General features: G+C 48.2%; 1 protein-coding gene across 1 annotated transcript in view; it reads left to right on the top strand.

Annotated features, from left to right (window-relative positions):
* The first annotated feature begins 12121 nt into the window (after positions 1-12121).
* Samd4a (sterile alpha motif domain containing 4A) overlaps positions 12122-13336 on the top strand; it is a 213794-nt gene continuing 212579 nt past the window's right edge. The window contains exons 1-2 of the mRNA XM_028758582.1: positions 12122-12148; positions 12429-13043. Coding sequence (XP_028614415.1) covers positions 12848-13043 — 196 coding nt within the window. The 5' untranslated portion in view covers positions 12122-12148; positions 12429-12847. The remainder of the gene's footprint in view (positions 12149-12428; positions 13044-13336) is intronic.

The raw sequence follows: 13336 nt of genomic DNA, 5'->3' as shown, positions 1-13336 counted from the left end.
ATAATACAGTTTTGTGTTTCATGTTATGAAAGAAACAGTTGGGGCAACTATATTTGCAGTGGTACCAGGAAAAGCCTTTCTAAAATCACTGAGTTCTGAGTGTTTAGAGACAATGGCCTTATAAGAGACTAGGCACCGCAGCTTTCGTGAAGGACAGAAGGCATGAAGACCCAAGGGGAGAAAGAACTGTGTGGTGATAAGAACAGAGAAGAAGCCTGTGTGACTGAAATCAAATGAGCAAGAAGGAACAGCATGGTTCTGGGTGGGGTGGGCAGGCTGGCCCTGAACACGGGCAGGGATGAGTGGGAGGGGTCTTCTCTACAGTGGGAAGTTGGGAGATTGGGGGATGATGTACTTTGAGTTATACCTTCGAAGTCTGAGGGAGGGTGACATTTGGGGAAGAATAGAGAAGCAGGCTAAATGTCTGTTTTACATGTGAGAGGTAATGTTTAGCCTGTTTTGTTTGCTCTGTTGAATTTGTTGACAATCCAGGCACTTCTAAACCTAAGTTTGTCTTTCAGAAATTTTGTGAATAGATACCATGTACAGGACTGGGTCAGGTCCCGGGAGGAAGAATAGAAATCAGACATGTTTTCTAAGCATCAAACGCTCTGCACTGTGCTGGTGGTTAAGGCAGTTAAACTTTTGTCTCTCTGTATCAAGTCTACCCTTCCCCCCACTCTCTTTTTCTCTTATGGGTATGGTATTTTGCATGCATGTGCACGTTTGCATGTGTGCAGGACGTGTTGGGAGACTGTGTGAGGAGGCTGGACACCGATGGAGGGCCGTTCCTCACTCTTCCACTGTACTGCATGAGGCGGGGTCTCTCAGCCAACCCAGAGCTTGCCCATATGGCCAGACTACTACTCTCCCTCGCCAGGTGACTGTCTCTGCCTTCTAGGGCTGCAAGTGTGCTTTAACTGCCGTGCCATCTCCACAGCATCCATATCCAGCAGTCTATCCTGGGCTTTATGATTCTGAAGCTAGGACTCAGGCAACAGCATGTATGTATTGCCAGCTGCCTCTATGAGGATTCCAAAAACAGAGCAATTGCAGGAGACAGGAAGGAAGAGATTGATTCCCCCGTTTGTCTTAGTTCTATTTCCTGTTGTCCTGGTAAAGTATCGTGACAAAAGCAACCACGTGGAGAAAGAGTTTATTTTAGCTCACAATTTGAAGTTTGTTACAGCAGGGAAGCCAAGGCTGCAGAAACTGGAAGCCCCTAGTCACATCCAGTTCAGCGTGCAGAGAAAAAAAATACACACCTGCCTCCCAGCACCCACTGGCTCTCTTGGTTTCCGTCAGTTCAGGGTCCAGTCTATGAAATGCCCGCCTCAATCAACCCAATCCAGATACCCACCTCCCACAGACCAACCTGATCCAGAGCACACCCCACTGAGACTCGCATCCGAGAGAGTTCTAGATTACATCAAGTTGACAGTTAAAACCAACCACTACAAGTCACCCCCGGTCTCTCTGTCACCCCCGGTCTCTCTGTCACCCCCCGTCTCTCTGTCACGCTCACGTCTAGAAGCAGCAGCTAGGTCCAGAGGACAGTTCTTCTCACCCCCCTAAGAAGTCCACAACCCTCCCTGCCCCTGCTAACCCAGCAGCAAGCTTCCTTCCGGTTAGAGAGCTGAGCATTTCAGTTCTGTAGAGCCATTCATCCCAACTTGTACATCTTCACAACGGCAGCTTTGTTGTTACCTCTGAGCTATGGCTGGTCGCTGCTTCTCGTGACTGTTACCACAGCCACACTGCGTTTTCCAGTTTCCAGAGAATGGTTCCATGTTTATAATCTCTGATAAGGATCATGCCTCTTGGCAGGATTTCAGTCAATATAATTAGATATAATCTCACAGAATCCTGACAGAATTTACTGTGGTAGACAGAAAGCTGAGGAGAAGAAAAGGATTAAATAATTAGTTCCTAACGCCCGGCTATTTGGTGGGAGAATCGGGATTTGAACTGAGTTCACTTTGCCTGAGGCATGGGCTCCTAGATGTCCCCAGCCTTTTGACTTAGTGACTCCACCTTGTGTTCTGCAAAGGCCATGTTCAAGAACCACATAATCAAGTTACAAATAAAAATCAACACATACACACATGCATGCACACACATGCATGCACACACGTTTTATGATTTTGTGCTAAGCAGCATTCAGGGCTGCCCTGGGATAGCTGTGGCCAGCGGACAACAGGTTAAACACACCCGTGCAGCTAAACACCAGCTGCCTCTCTACGATGCCAGAACTACATATACATGGTGCTCCGACAAGAAACTGTATGCACCATTTCCAAACTCTTTAATTTTTATTGCTTTAATCTGTAATCTCAAAATACATGCCTGGCAATACCACCACAACAAGGCCTGTGAACTACAGCTTCTACACTGAAGTAAGTATAGGAGCCACCACATCCTGTACTTAGCAGAGGAATCACAGTGGGCATTAGTCTAACAAAGGCTTGGAAATGTTTACAGTGAAATCTAATATGGACTGGAGCAGTCTCTCATAAACTTTTTCATGGGGGAATACCTCAGCAATGGGCTGCCGTAGTTTGGATGTTGTATCCCCAACATTCCAAGTGCTGAAAGTTTGTTCCCCAACCAAACACCACTAGAGTTATGAAACCTTTCAAAGGTAGGACCTACAGGTTGAAGGGATGGCTCAGTGGTTAAAGCAGTTGGCTTGCAAGCATAAGGACCTGAGTTCAGCTCCCTAGTAACACTGTTCATGCCGGGTGGGAGCAGCTTCCTGTCTTGAAAGGCAAAGGTAGGGGTGAAGGAGTAGCTAGCTCACCAGACTAGCTATATTAGAAGCTCTTGGTGAACAAATCGGAGATTGACAGAGGAAAACTGATGTCTGCCTCAGACCTCAACATGTACCTGTGTACACATACACATATATAAACATTCTTGCACACATATATACAAACATAACTGGGAAAGAGCAAATTTTTAAAAGATTGTTTTTTAAAGAAAAGTAAAAAAGGTGGAGCCCCAACAGGAAGTCTTCAGGTCGTTTGAGTTGAGGTGCTCTTGGCAGGACAGTAGGGTTCTGGCCTGTTTCTTTTACTTCCTGGCTAAGAGAAAACTGGTTTTGTTCTGTTTTGTGCTTCACTGTGAGGGGCTGCCTCACCACAATCCCAAAGCCATGGAATAGAGCCAATCAGTTATGGGCAGAATGCCCTGAAACTGTGAACCTAGGCAAACCTTTTCTTCTGGGAAGTTCATTGTGTCACATTATCTGTTATAACAACACACATCTATAAGAAGGAGTGATCATCATTAAATCTAACATATCCTGGGCAACAGCGGCGTCTGCTTGGGGGAAAGTATAGACTGTTTTTAGGTACTTGGATCCTTAGGTTCTAAAAATCATAGCTTTAAGTTTGTTCTTCTGCTTTGGAGGTCAGCTACCTAAAACTATGTGCATATTTCAGTTATACGTTCAGGTGAAAAAAGAGTCAGGCAATTTTCTTTCTGTTACTTATTTCTTAAGACTAGGTCTTGCCATATAGCAAATCATATTGCCATATAGCCAATCCCTGGCTGGATGACAGGTGTGCGCCACCACTGGCTCAGGGGCAGAAGGAATTGATGACCTCCAGTTGGAGCAATGTCTACTTCCTTCCTCTGTGCCAGTCTAAGAGCAAGCACTGTCCCACTTCTCTGATCCTGACCCATATAGATCCTGTGAACAAGATTTGCAGTGCTTACAGTTCACCTTCTGACTGCATTTATCCAATAGTTTATGACATATTATGAGATGTAAAAATTATAATTAATGCTTCACACATTTGTTTATTTTTAAGAAGTGTGAATCTATCTGCATTTGTGTTGGAGACTGAGCCTCGTTTGCTTGTATTTTCTTGAATTTGGTTAGCATTATCAGTTAATTGGTTTGAATTATACTGTTTACAAATCTGTCAAAAAGACAGTGTATTTAAGTCTTTGAAGGAAAAATAAAGTCAGGCCTTCTCATCTGACTCTATTCCAGGGAAAGATACTCAGTGCTTTCCTTCATGGGGTATACAGGCTTGCACGCTGACGGCCTGTTGCCTTCAACTCTCTGTGCCAGGGGCTGGAGACAGCAGAGAGGAAGGACTGAGGGGCCAACTCGTGTTACAACCTGGATCACCTTATGCTAAACTAGCCATAGAAGACAAATATTGTCCCATTCCACTTAGACAAGATGTTTGGCGTGTCCGGGTTCATATAGGCGGAGTGCAGAAGGGAAGCCACAAGGGTTAGAGCCTTGAACTCAAGAACTCAAAAATTGGCTATGTAGCTGAAGATTTCCTGTCTTTATTTCCCAAGTGCTGGAGTTAAAATCATGTACCACCCTATCTGGCTTATGTGGTGCTGAGAATTGAAACCACAGCTTTGTGGATGCAAGAGACATACTCTTCCAATCCAGCTCGATCCTTAGCTCACAATGACTTCCAGTATACATGTATACACACAGTTTTTTTCTTTTTTGAGATGATTTCACTACATAGGTCTAGCTGGATTCGAACTTGCTATATAGACATGCTGGCCTCAGGCTCACACAGAGATCTCCCTGCCTGTACTTCTACAGTACTGAGATAAGAGGAAAGTGCCCCACACCCAACAGCATACTTTTTCTCTGTGTATGTGGTGTATGTCTATGTACAAACGTGTGTGGAGACCACAGATCAATGCTGGGGTCCTCTTCTGTGCATTTCCAACTTATTTTTCCACCCAGAGTCCCTCTTTGAACCTAAGACTCACGATTAACAAAGGCTGACCGGTCAGGGAGAATCCCTGAGATCCTCCTGCTTCTGCCTCTCTGGGCTGAGATTACAAACATACATACTTACACCTAACTTCTCAACGTGGTGCTAGGGATCTGAACTTAGGTCTTAGTTTATCCACTGAGCCATCTCCTCAGCCCTTTAATAACACTTTCCAAGAGTAGTGTGAGTACTCACTAGAGAGAGAGAGTGTGTGTGTGTGTGTGTGTGTGTGTTTGTTTGTTTGTTGGTGTTCCTCTGTGTGTAGACCTGAGGTTGATGTAGGTGTCTTTTCTCAATCACTTCCTATATTTATGTCTTGTGACAAACACCATGCCCTCTTACCCTCACTTTAGCATGAACATTCTGTAACAGAGAAGAGATGCTCTCTCTAGCCACAGGGGCATTGGTACATTTAATGAAACCAAGAACAATGTCAATATGAGCTATTTCTCGGCTTATGCTCAGTTTCCTCACCTGCCCCCAAAATCAATCCCTCCCTCCCTCCCTCCCTCCCTCCCTCCCTCCCTCTCTCTCTCTCTCTCTCTCTCTCTCTTTCTCTTTCTCTCTCTCTTTCCTTTTAGCTACTTTTTGCAAATCCGAATGCAATAAAAAAGCACACACTGTCTATGGTTGCCATGTGTCTTTTGTCTCTTTTAATTTACTATTTTTCTAGGTCTGCTATCTTGGAGCCCTGTTTCTGGAGTTGTCTGATTTTGATTCATACAGTTATATTCAACATTAAAGCAAACACACAAAACCACTGTGATCCGTGCTGTGTGCTTCTCTCCATTCCGCATATATCCACTAATGCACACATATCCACTAATGCACACATATCCACTAATGTGCACATATCTACTGTAGCACACATATCCACTAACGCACACATATCCACTAATGCACACATATCCACTAATGTGCACATAGCCACACATATCTACTGTAGCACACATATCCACTAACGCACACATATCCACTAATGCACACATATCCACTAATGCACACATATCCACTAATGTGCACATATCTACTGTAGCACACATATCCACTAACGCACACATATCCACTAATGCACACATATCCACTAATGCACACATATCCACTAACGCACACATATCCACTATTGCACACATATTTCTGATGGAGAAAGACACAAATTTGTTAGCTCCTCTTAACTCACCTTCTTAACTCACCTTCTTCAAGTAATCATAATTAATGACAGTATTTTCTAGGCACCATTTTAAGAAATGTAGATATACTGAGGAATTTATTAGTCACAACGACAATGAGGTTGGGTTTTTACCAATAAAGCTGGGGCTCAGGTTGAGAAATGTTTTAGGGCCACAGGGCTGGTAAGTGATGGATCTGGGCTCCAAGATGAGATTCCCAGTCTTAAGCTAATGTTCTCTCTTCCTTAAATTTTTTCATTAGCTTATAGAAAATTAAATCTCATTATAGTATTTTTCAAGAATGTGCTTTGGTAGTTTCTTTTCTTTCCCTTTTCTTCCTCCCCCCCATCTCCCTTGGGCTCCCCGTCCATCCCTAATTTCTTTCCACTTTCATGGTACAAGTGACAGTTTTATCTTTCTGAGACTAGCTCACCTTACTCAATATGATCCTTTTTGATTACAACAATTATTTCTATAAATTCTATAGCTTCAATTTTCTGAAGCTGAATAACATTCCCTTGTGCATATATGTCATGCTTTCCCTACCCAGTCATCAGTTGAGGGACAGCTAGGCTGGCTCCATTCCCATGCTATTGTGAACAGAACAGCAGAAAGCATGGGCAAGTGGGCATCTCTGTGACAGGATCCAGTATTTCGGGAGAAGCTCAGGAGTAGGGGAGCTGAGTTGCATGTTAGTCACCCCTTTTGCTCTCTGAAGGAACCTCAGGCTGGTTTCCACAGTCGTTGCACTAGTTAATACCTTACCAACAGTGGATACATGTTCCTCGAACTCCGCAGCCTTTTCAGCCTGCACCTGTCAGTTGTTTCCCTGATCACAGCCATTCTGCTGGAGTGAGACGGAATCTCAGAGTGCTTTTCAATTTGCCTGACACAAATGGAAGAACAGTTTCTTTAAAATTGTTCAACCTCCTTACCCATTAGAGCTGACTTTCTTAATCACAAAAATAGAATTGTAGAATAGATCTTGGAACATAAAATTTCCAGGCCACTGTATACCACTGACCTATTTCTTTTGACTCTCTTACTATGAAGATTTCTTAGCACTGAAAAGTTGGAAGAATTAAATGCCAAACACTCACCACCCATTTCTATACTTGATATTCTGACTGTATTTTTTCACTTGTTAATTTACTTATCGGTTCCTCTAGGTGCTCATCTATCTGTTGTATTTGGAAGAACTGTTCTCAAATATAATTTACTTTCAAAAACATGTGCATTGAGGTGGGCATTTGCTAGTTTACTGACCCATGATTCTATTCTCTGTTCTTGCTATTACAAATGACTCTGAAATAAATGTTTTTTGTCAATCTTATACTTTAGTGCTTTTTCTTTAGTAGGGTAGAGTTTTAAAAATTGTATTACCAGGTAATCCAAAAAGGGATATTCCTAGCTTAGATACCATGGGACTGTTTGCCATTAACATTCAATAGCAACATGGAGATGAGTCTTTTCTCTCCTTGTTTTACCGATTACTGACAAAATAAATGTGGACTTAAAACACGCAAACATGGAGTTCTCCAGATACCATATGGGATACAAACAATATCTATACATCTACCTCTTACTGGTTTAAAATTTTGTCCATCTCAGTTAAAGCAATTCATTCCATTAACACTGGCTCAGGCTCCAAAGGTGACAGATCCACAGTGGCTTTCTTCATTTCCTGGCAGAAGGCCTGTCTTTTTTGGGCTTTTTCAACTGATCTTGCCTTGACTTGACCCACTTGATGCTCTCTCTCTCTCTCTCTCTCTCTCTCTCTCTCTCTCTCTCTCTCTCCCTCTCCCTCTCCCTCTCTCCCTCTTTCTCTCTCTCTCTCTCTCTCTCTCTCTCTCTCTCTCTCTCTCTCTCTGTGTGTGTGTGGTGTGTATGTGTGTACATCTGTACATGTATATCACAAGTATACTTCAGGCTTTCAATTAGAGAGTCAAAAGATCAATGCTTCTCCTACCTTCCAATCTTTCTTTGACCAGCGACATGTCCTATAATTGATAAGTGCTTCTTGTTGAATGAATTAGTAGATTTATTGAAGAGAAGCCCGAAGAAGTAGGAAATTCTCAAAACCAAGTTTTTATTTGTTAACCTGAAGAATCTGAAGTGTAAATGTTGTCTGAGCTGCCAAGGAAGCTAAGAGCCTGGGTCCTGATGGTAGGACAAGACTAAAGGGAGAAGCCCAGGAGGCTTACCATCAGTTCCTGGGACTCTACAGTGCTAGGAATCCAATTCAGGGCCTTCCAGCTGTGGGCAGCGCTCTACATGAACACTCTCCAGCATACTTCTTAGGGACATCTTCTAACTTGGGGGCGGCATGTGTGAGCTCACGCAGCATTTTGTTTTCATTTTTTAAGCTTATTGTAGAAAAGAGAGAAACAAGACAATAATCCTCAGAAACAACACCGTATTAGAGGGAAAAATCACTCTTTAGGGTAACATCACACATTTTCATGTGCCATATATACATATATAATGAATATTGAATATTTATATTTCTGTAATATATTGAATGATTACATACTTTGAGGAATGTAGATTTTACCTATATATTTCTCCATATGGGAAATACTCTTATGTCATATAAGCTTCCATGTTGGATAAAGAAGGTCTTTAGCGTTCCTTCTTGAGGACACAGAACAGAGTAAGTATTCCATACATATTTACTGAATGGTTGAGTGAAAAGTGACCATATACCTTTATGCAGAGATTTGCAAATGTTTCCTAATTCACGAAATAAACAGTTCTAATGCTTCTGTGTGTCTATGTCATGTGTGTACCCCTCTCGCCTCATTGTGTGTCTTATATTTTTCTCAACCCTATTTTTAAACACAGGGTCTTTCTCTGATTCTGCAGCACACTGTCTTGGCCAGGCAGACTACCAGGAAGGCCTCTGTAAACAAACTGTCTCTCAAGCTTGCAAAAGGTGCTTTATTTACTGGGCTGTCTGGTAATTTATCTTACTTCTTCTAGAAGTTTCATCGAAATGACATAAACATAGGCTCTTCGGGGATACCTGTAATAAAACAATACTTAGAAATCCTCTTCTGCCCTTGTAAATGTGGAACTGACCTCTTTGGAATCAATCTTTCAAACATCTGAACGTTTTAGTTGTTGTCCAGGGATATTATTTGCTAATCAAACACTAAGAGAAGCAAAACATGAAAAATCATGCTGAGCAGCAAGACTTTAAAGGTGATCTAAGAATGACACTGGTTCCTAGGTCAAAGGCTACCGTCAGAACCACGCTTCTCCCGTAGATGGCGCTATTTTCTTTCGTCGCCGTGTTTGCAACTTTACTCGCGTCCGCCTGGACCCCTGGCTTTACTAGCTGCTTTACTGTTTTAAGTAGCAGAAGACAATAATTACGTTACTGGTGTATTTTTGGTTTTCAATAACAACAATCTATTGGGGGACGTCTGAAAGCCTTGGCTGAGTTAGCCCCGCGTGGTTCCATCTCTCACAGACTTCCCCATTTCCTGGCAGAAGTATTACCAAGGAGTACCTGACATGCTGGGGGTGGGGGGTGGGGGGGGACAAACTCTATAAAGCTGCCCTGCTTCTATGATAATAAAATAAATCAGAAGTCAAACACTGATTCTGGGATTAGTGTTTCCTAAATAGAGCAAACTATTCATCAAATTATGCAGATACCTCCCCTGGGTGGCTAATAATGAACATTTAAAAATTCACACACTACTGGAAACATTGGCAAAATATTGTGCCGCCCCACAAGCCCTTTCTATATCCTAGAAGATGGGAGGTGTTGTCACACTGACAGGACCTACACGCGGCAGAAACGAAATCCAAGGAGAGGGGTACGAAAGGATTGGAAATCCAGATGCAAGTGTGGGAGCTGAAAGACGGAGGAATAAGGCCTTGGATACTTTACCTTAAAAACTGTGCTAGCTAGAGCAGGGCGAACAGGCCCACGATTGCTTTTCCAGCTCTGCTTTATAAATGCTCCCCAAGTCTCTGGAAAACAAGTTCGAAGGCTTGGCGTTTCCTCTGAAAACAGGCCGGATTTTGGCCAAGTCCCTTTGTGAACGCTCTCATTAGAAGGTGCGGAGATGTTTAGGTTTTAGGGTATTTTTAACCAACCCTTTTTTGGGCAATTGACCCATGCATGCATTTTGTAGCAGGCGACCTAGAGCTGCCAAAGATAAATCCCGGCCCAGCCTCTGGCCCCGCCCTCTGCAGGCACAGGTGAAAGCTGCGTCCCCCAAACTTCGCGATGCTGACAGGTGGTCTTGCCACGCCTCCTCGTCGCCCAGGGCGCCTGGGGCCACAGCTCCAGGCCACAAGCCACAGCCGCGCGCCAAGCATAGCTTGAGATCAGGCTCCCGAAGTCCTCCTCCTCCACCGGGAGAGCGAGGCCCGAGGCGGGTGCCGGGGTCCGCAAAGCAAAGGCCACGCTGCGCCCGACTTGGGCCGAGGGTGGTCGACCAGGCAGTGCTTGCTTCTCCTGGACAAGGGCCTCGTGGAGCCCCGCGGCCAGGCACGTCCAGCCCTGCGCTGTGCCCTTCGTCGCCCTCTGCCGCTTCTCGAGTCCCAGACCCCAGGAACCCGTCCAAGCCCCCAGAGACAGTGACTTCGGGTGTTTACGGTCTACACCAGTCAGCCACCCACGGGTCCCAGGCCAAAGGGTCACTGGACTTGGCGAGCCACATTCCCAAGGGCGAGCAGCGGGTGGCAGCATCGTTCCCGCTCCGGTCCAATTCGTTAGGATTTACTCCTGTCCCAACTCGGGCGTCTCCGGTGCTGTGGCCGCTATAGAACACGCGGGTGGCAGCGGGAGGAATTCGCCCGGACCCCTCCCCTTCCCCAAACTTCTGTGTTTCACTACGCAGATCCTCCAATCTGTGCTCTTCCGCTCCTCCCACTTGGCTCCCTCCTCCTCTATGGTCCGGGTTTAGGAATCCGTCCCTCCCCCCAGCCCGCCGCCCGCCGGGCCCGGGGATCCTCCCCCCGACTCCCCCGCGTGCCGCCGCCGCCGCCCGGGTTCCTCTCCCCCCGCTCGGGCGCTCCCTGCCAAGCCCATGATGTAATGGTGTATGTTAATCAGTAGCATGTGGGGAGCTCCGGGCGGCTCAGTCCTTCGCGAGCCGACACTGGAGGCAGCAGCGGCGGCAGCGATAGCGCCCCGAACCCGCAGCGCTGCCCTCTCCGCGCGCCGCCAGCCCCGACGGCATGGCCCGCGGCCCGCGCTCCGAGCGCCCCCAACCCCGCTGATTACTGCTACGGCCCCGGACCCGCGCGCAGGGCCCCGAGCCGCAGAGATGAGCTGCGTGGAGGTGAGTGCCCTTCTGCTGCCCCGGGCGAGGCACCCAGCGGCCCCTCCGACCCTTTCCCCCGGGCTTCGCTCTTCTACCTAGAAGTTCTGGGTGGCAGATGCTGGAAGCGAGCGGCCCCCAGAGGGCTGGGCGGTTAGTCTCTCCTCTCCCCGCCACGAGAGCTGGGATGGGACCACAGAGCCCCTAAACCTAACTTTTCTTCTTTGAGGTCCTTGGGGGGGCGTGTGCCGAAGGGAGGAATCTGCATTTCCCTCGGGGACCGCCCTGCCGCCTGGGAAAGCCTTGCTACGAGCTCCCGCGGTCCCCGCGAAAGGCGTGCGCCCCCAACCGCATCGCCTTGGGCCTGGGACTCGAGGGCGAGGACACTCCTGCCCGTAGGCGGCGGCAGGGACCGGGGGCAGAGTGCCTAAATCACACGCGCGCACACACACACATCTGATCGCCGTGGGCTAAGCAGGCCTAGGGAATCCTCCCGGGTGGGCTGGCGCGGCGCTGGGGAGTGAGGGCTCCGACTGAGCCGCGCCGAGCTTTGGGTAGGGAGAGTTTATTTTTGTCTCGAGCTGTCGCTGCGGCTGCTCACGGCCTAAATCCAGAGGGGAGCCTGGCGGCGGAGATGCTGGCTGTTGCTGTAGATGGAGCTGCAGCCGTACGGTTGCTTCTCCGGGAGGAGGAAGAGGGAGGAGGGAAGGAGGGAAGGAATAGGAGGAGGAGGGAGGAGGAGGAGGGAAGAGGAGGAGGAGGAGGAGGAGGAGGAGGAGGAGGCTGGAACCCTGGTTGCCTCTGTCACCGCCTCTGCTTTGCATTAGCCCCCACCCCACCCCCGCGCCCCTTCGCAGCCGCATTGCAAGTTTTCCTCGCGGGGAGGATCTGTTGCTGGTGCTGGCGTTCGCAGACACAGCCCCAGAGGCCACTCCGGGTGGGGCGTGCAGGGAGCACTTGCGGGTCACAGCCGCAGCAACAGGAAGCCGCGGGGTCTCCTCCAGCACCTGGGAAGGAAGCTGTGCAATAGCTCAGCTCGCGCATTCTAGTGTGGAGGGGCCGGCTGGAATTTAGGGGACTTCCCTTTGCGGGACACCCCCTCCCCCCAAGCCTTGGCTTCCACACACCCCCTACCGAGCTCCCTCTCACGCCCGGATCCCCCTAGACGCTCTGGTCGGCGAGCCGAGGTCTCACTGCAGCTCTTTCTGTCCTTTCAGTAGTGATTGCCGCTGGGGAATGCGGGTGTGAAGGGTCCGAGCTGCCGCCCAGCAGAGAGGAGACCCCAGGACGCCGGAAATCACCATCCTGAAGCTACGAGAAAAGGGGAAAGAGCTATCTTCATTCAGTTTTGTGCCTTGTGAGAGATTTACATTTTTGATCGCTATTTTTGTTTTTAATATCTCCGTGCTACTGTCTGTCATCGTCTCTGGAGAATCAACCAGAACCACCAGAACGTAACTGAACCGATAGAGAGAGGAGAGCGAGGCAGGAGGAGAGTCAGTACCTGCAGCGCCTGGGCACCAGAGACCTTGGAACCGGAACGCGTCTCCGGAGGCCGCGGGGCTGCGGCTCCGCCAAACTTTGGGGCGGGCAGGAGCGCCGAGGGGCTTCGTAGACGGAGGGTGGCCCCCTAACCATGATGTTTCGCGACCAGGTCGGGGTGCTGGCGGGCTGGTTTAAGGGCTGGAATGAGTGCGAGCAGACTGTTGCGCTGCTGTCGCTGCTCAAGCGCGTGAGCCAGACCCAGGCCCGCTTCCTTCAGCTCTGCCTGGAGCACTCGCTGGCCGACTGCGCCGAGCTGCACGTCCTGGAAGGAGAGGCCAACAGCCCGGGTAAGTGCGTGGCCGTGGATCCCGCGGCTCCCCGGGAATCCAGTCTCCCCGCCTCCCGCCCGGGCTCCGCCCCCCCAGCCTCCACTCCGCGGGGACCTGGTCCTCACTGGCCCCGGGGCTCTGAGCATCTGCCTCGGACCCTGTTCCTCTTCACTTTCCCTGTCCACTTTGGGGCTTTGACCATTGTGTGCTCCTTAGTCTATTCCGTGTGGTAGCTACGGTAGCATGAATGATTGATTTTTCTCTCCTGCGCTTTCCTTGGAAATAAGTAAGTCAGGTCACGTAGAGTCTGG

The sequence above is a fragment of the Grammomys surdaster genome, unplaced genomic scaffold (assembly GCF_004785775.1).
Source record: "Grammomys surdaster isolate TR1022 unplaced genomic scaffold, NIH_TR_1.0 126198, whole genome shotgun sequence".
NCBI lineage: Eukaryota > Metazoa > Chordata > Mammalia > Rodentia > Muridae > Grammomys > Grammomys surdaster.
The sequence above is the reverse complement of the archived record's forward strand: the minus strand, read 5'-3'. Positions and strand labels throughout refer to the sequence as shown.